This window comes from Limulus polyphemus, unplaced genomic scaffold, assembly GCF_000517525.1.
Source record: "Limulus polyphemus unplaced genomic scaffold, Limulus_polyphemus-2.1.2 Scaffold529, whole genome shotgun sequence".
Taxonomy (NCBI): domain Eukaryota; kingdom Metazoa; phylum Arthropoda; class Merostomata; order Xiphosura; family Limulidae; genus Limulus; species Limulus polyphemus.
Genome location: NW_013666139.1, coordinates 162,554 through 165,898, shown reverse-complemented (window position 1 = coordinate 165,898; position 3,345 = coordinate 162,554). Strand labels below are relative to the sequence as shown.

General features: G+C 29.7%; 1 protein-coding gene across 1 annotated transcript in view; it reads left to right on the top strand.

Moving 5' to 3' along the window:
* Positions 1 to 3,345, top strand: part of LOC106458891 (growth arrest-specific protein 2-like) — a 42,653-nt gene that overhangs the window by 37,348 nt on the left and 1,960 nt on the right. The window contains exon 6 of the mRNA XM_013918450.2: positions 145 to 243. Within this exon, the coding sequence (XP_013773904.1) occupies positions 145 to 243 (99 nt within the window). The remainder of the gene's footprint in view (positions 1 to 144; positions 244 to 3,345) is intronic.

Sequence of the window (3,345 nt, the reverse complement as noted above, 5' to 3'; positions counted from 1 at the left end):
TATTATACGTGATGTACTTTTTTTAGGGGGTGGATAATGAAAGTGTTCCAAAACGAGACATTACTTTCTTGACGACCGAATGTTAACAACTGGAAAATCTAATTAACTTCATAACGTGAGAAAGCATTTCTTGTCTCTTCACAGGTGATGCAGATTGCTGATAATGTATTAGAGGACAAAAGTCAGATAAAGAGAATTTCAGAAGGTCGCTACAGTATTGCTGGGAAAGGTGTTTTTGTGAGAGTAAGGACAGAAAACTTCTGATTATAATTTCATATTCTCTTTTATTATGATATTATGTTTTTCATTAAAAGGAGAGAGATATATAGAATAATATAATATTTCTGAATGAATAATGCATTGTTACAGTGTTAAATAAAGCCTGTACTGTCTATCTCTCTGCATGACTAATCTGGATATAACTGTTCTTTAAGCTGGGCAACAGTATTTATAACTTAACTATATTTATGAACTTTCAAAGAATTTCGAAACAAAAGATATGTGAAATATTTTTTAAATGTTGAATAAAAAAAAGAGCAGTTTATATTTTTGCTTAAGATCAATGTTGACCTGCTACATAATATATATTTTACTATGCCTGATAACTTTACTTTGAGTAAGGTACCACTCCTCTTCTGAAAAAGATCATTATTTCCTTTATAAATTGTTGTTACTTGTAAGCAATGTTATTCACTGCATGTCTTGAAATTATGAACTTTTCATTGAATGCTTATTTCAATTACTGGAGAAGATGTTTGTGAATACTAAGAAACTAAGCAAGATAACAAAAGGAAATAACAAAAACAGAACCTAAAAACTAAAATTGAAAATAAAATACATACAATTAAGAATGTGAAAAATGTACAGTAATATAAGAAAAAAAAAGAATAAGAATAATAGAGAAAAGTAAACAAAATTGTTTAATAAAATGTTTATGTGCAGTTAAGTTAGTTTTGCATATGTTCTGTTATACAACTCCCTACAAATTAGGGTCTTTATCATGATTGCCCCCAGTGGCTCAGCGCTAAGTCTGAAAAATAATAACGCCAAAAACTGAGTTTCGATACCCGTGGTGGGCACAACAGGTAGCCCATTGTGTAGCTTTGCGCTTAAGTACAAAAAATAAACTTTTCATATTTATTTTTGTTAACGACGTAATTACTCTAATATAAGGTTAAATTATTGAATCCTTCAAATATTGCTGGTTTTCTACTAATTGTTTCTTATACTGTTTTTTTTTCTTTATAAACTATGTCTTTGTGTAATGAGATAATTTATTGAGCTTTCTGTTGGCACATTTTCAATCTATGGTGCTTAAGAAGTAATTCGTGGATTTTGTTATATAAGCTTAATTAGTTAACAGTTGGAGTATAATCTAGAATTTAATACTTAACACTCTACTGTTCAGTCTAATTACTGTTTTGTTTTATTGTTTTGGTTTAGAAGAAAACTACACGATGGGTTATCTGTACTGCATTTGCCATGGAGTTTTAACCCCGAACTTTATTGTAATATGCTCTGAAGCTTACTACTGATCTACTAAGAAACCACACTAAAATATACATGTTCATTCTACAAGTTCTTGGTTCTTCTTCTACAATTTAGGAGTTCGTGATTGTTTAATTGTCGTAAATATCTAGGCTTTAATTCCTTTTATTATTACAGATTTATATATTTTAATTCTAGTGTTTACACTTTCGAAATTACGAACTTATATGGCTTACCTGTAGAATATTATTATCCATTCTTTAAAACGATAGGTTTTATAACGATATAATGTGTTGACAATTTTTCAATGTTGGAAAAGCACAGGACGAATAATTCATGTGTTGCATTCCATGAAATTAGCTATATATTACACTAAACATGATCACTGAAAGTCAACATTAACTGCTTATAACAAATAACAAAAAGATAAGTTTTCCATAGTCAAGGACAATTACTGTTATAATTTAACACAATGTAAAATTCCAATGATCGTTCATCACCGAGGTTTGGTACGAAAAGAATATACATTTTCTTTACATCAGACTTATCTCTCGGATGATCGAGAACGAATAAGAAAGTCATTGATTTTCCCGTCACACTACAGTTTTTACTTGTTTAAAGATCTTAATTATGAATATTAATAAGTAGCTTAGAAACTTGAATATTCTGAACACTTCTTCACCGAAGGAGTAGAAAAGCGTTCAGTTGATGTTCGAGCTTAAGTGATCATATAGTGTGAAGCTGCTACAATAGAGTTTCAGTGTAATCCAGAAGTAAGCAATCAACTGAAGTCAGTTAAATACTTAATTTAATTTAGAGTTATTAATTCAAGAAAAAATTTCAAATTAACTATAAGGGCCGGTATGAATCGCAAGTAGTCTATACGTGATGTAGATTAGTAAGCTTTAGGCTCAGTAAAATTGAGATGTGCGTATACTGAGGCTTGAGTAAAATCACATATATGATATAAAAACCTACTAAATAGAAAATAACGTCAACATATATTCGTATAGTCTTTTTTCCCCTTTAAAAATCACTAAATCCAGTACTACCACAGATACTATACCAAATCCAAAACTCTGACGTTTGTTTTGCCTGTTTTCTTAATGCTGTCTCGTGCTACATTCACTTAGCCAAATTGGTAAAGTTAAGTTATAAACTAATATTTCCTTCGAATACGCGTAATTCCATATATATTTTCATTCTGTAAGAATTCTGTACTTTTCAAATCTTTTTCAAAATATTCTTTTTCGTTTCCTCTATCTTTATTTTAATACCCCCCAGTGGCACAGCGGTATATTTGCGGACGTACAACGCTAGAAACCAGGTTTCGATACCCATGGTGGGCAGAGCACAGATAGCCCATTGTGTAGCTTTGTGCATAAATTCAAACAAACAAACATTATTTTAACTATTCTTATAAAGATATTGCTTTGTGTGCTTAACGCTCTTTTTACTGCCTCACTCTACGTTTCACATTTTATTTTGAAGCTTATAGTAAACAAGTGTAAATTATATTCGTGTCTGAAATTAAGTTATCGAAAATTATACTTAGTTGAATTAGTTTTATCTCTTATCTCTAATTTAAACTCTTTTTGTCTTCACTTTTGATTAAACTAAACCATTAATTGGTTCGAATTTAATACACTTATCTTTATAACGCTGTTGTCTTTCATGCACATTTTTCAAACGTTTCTTAAGCATATGATTTCTTCAAATTTATTAATACAGTTGCTTGTGGATTAGTTCTTTGCGTTATTTTTTATTAAATCAGAGTGTCATTTTATATATATTTCTATAATTCATTTGGCAATAAAATGGTTAATTTTTATATTATACTTAGATCTGTTAGAGGTT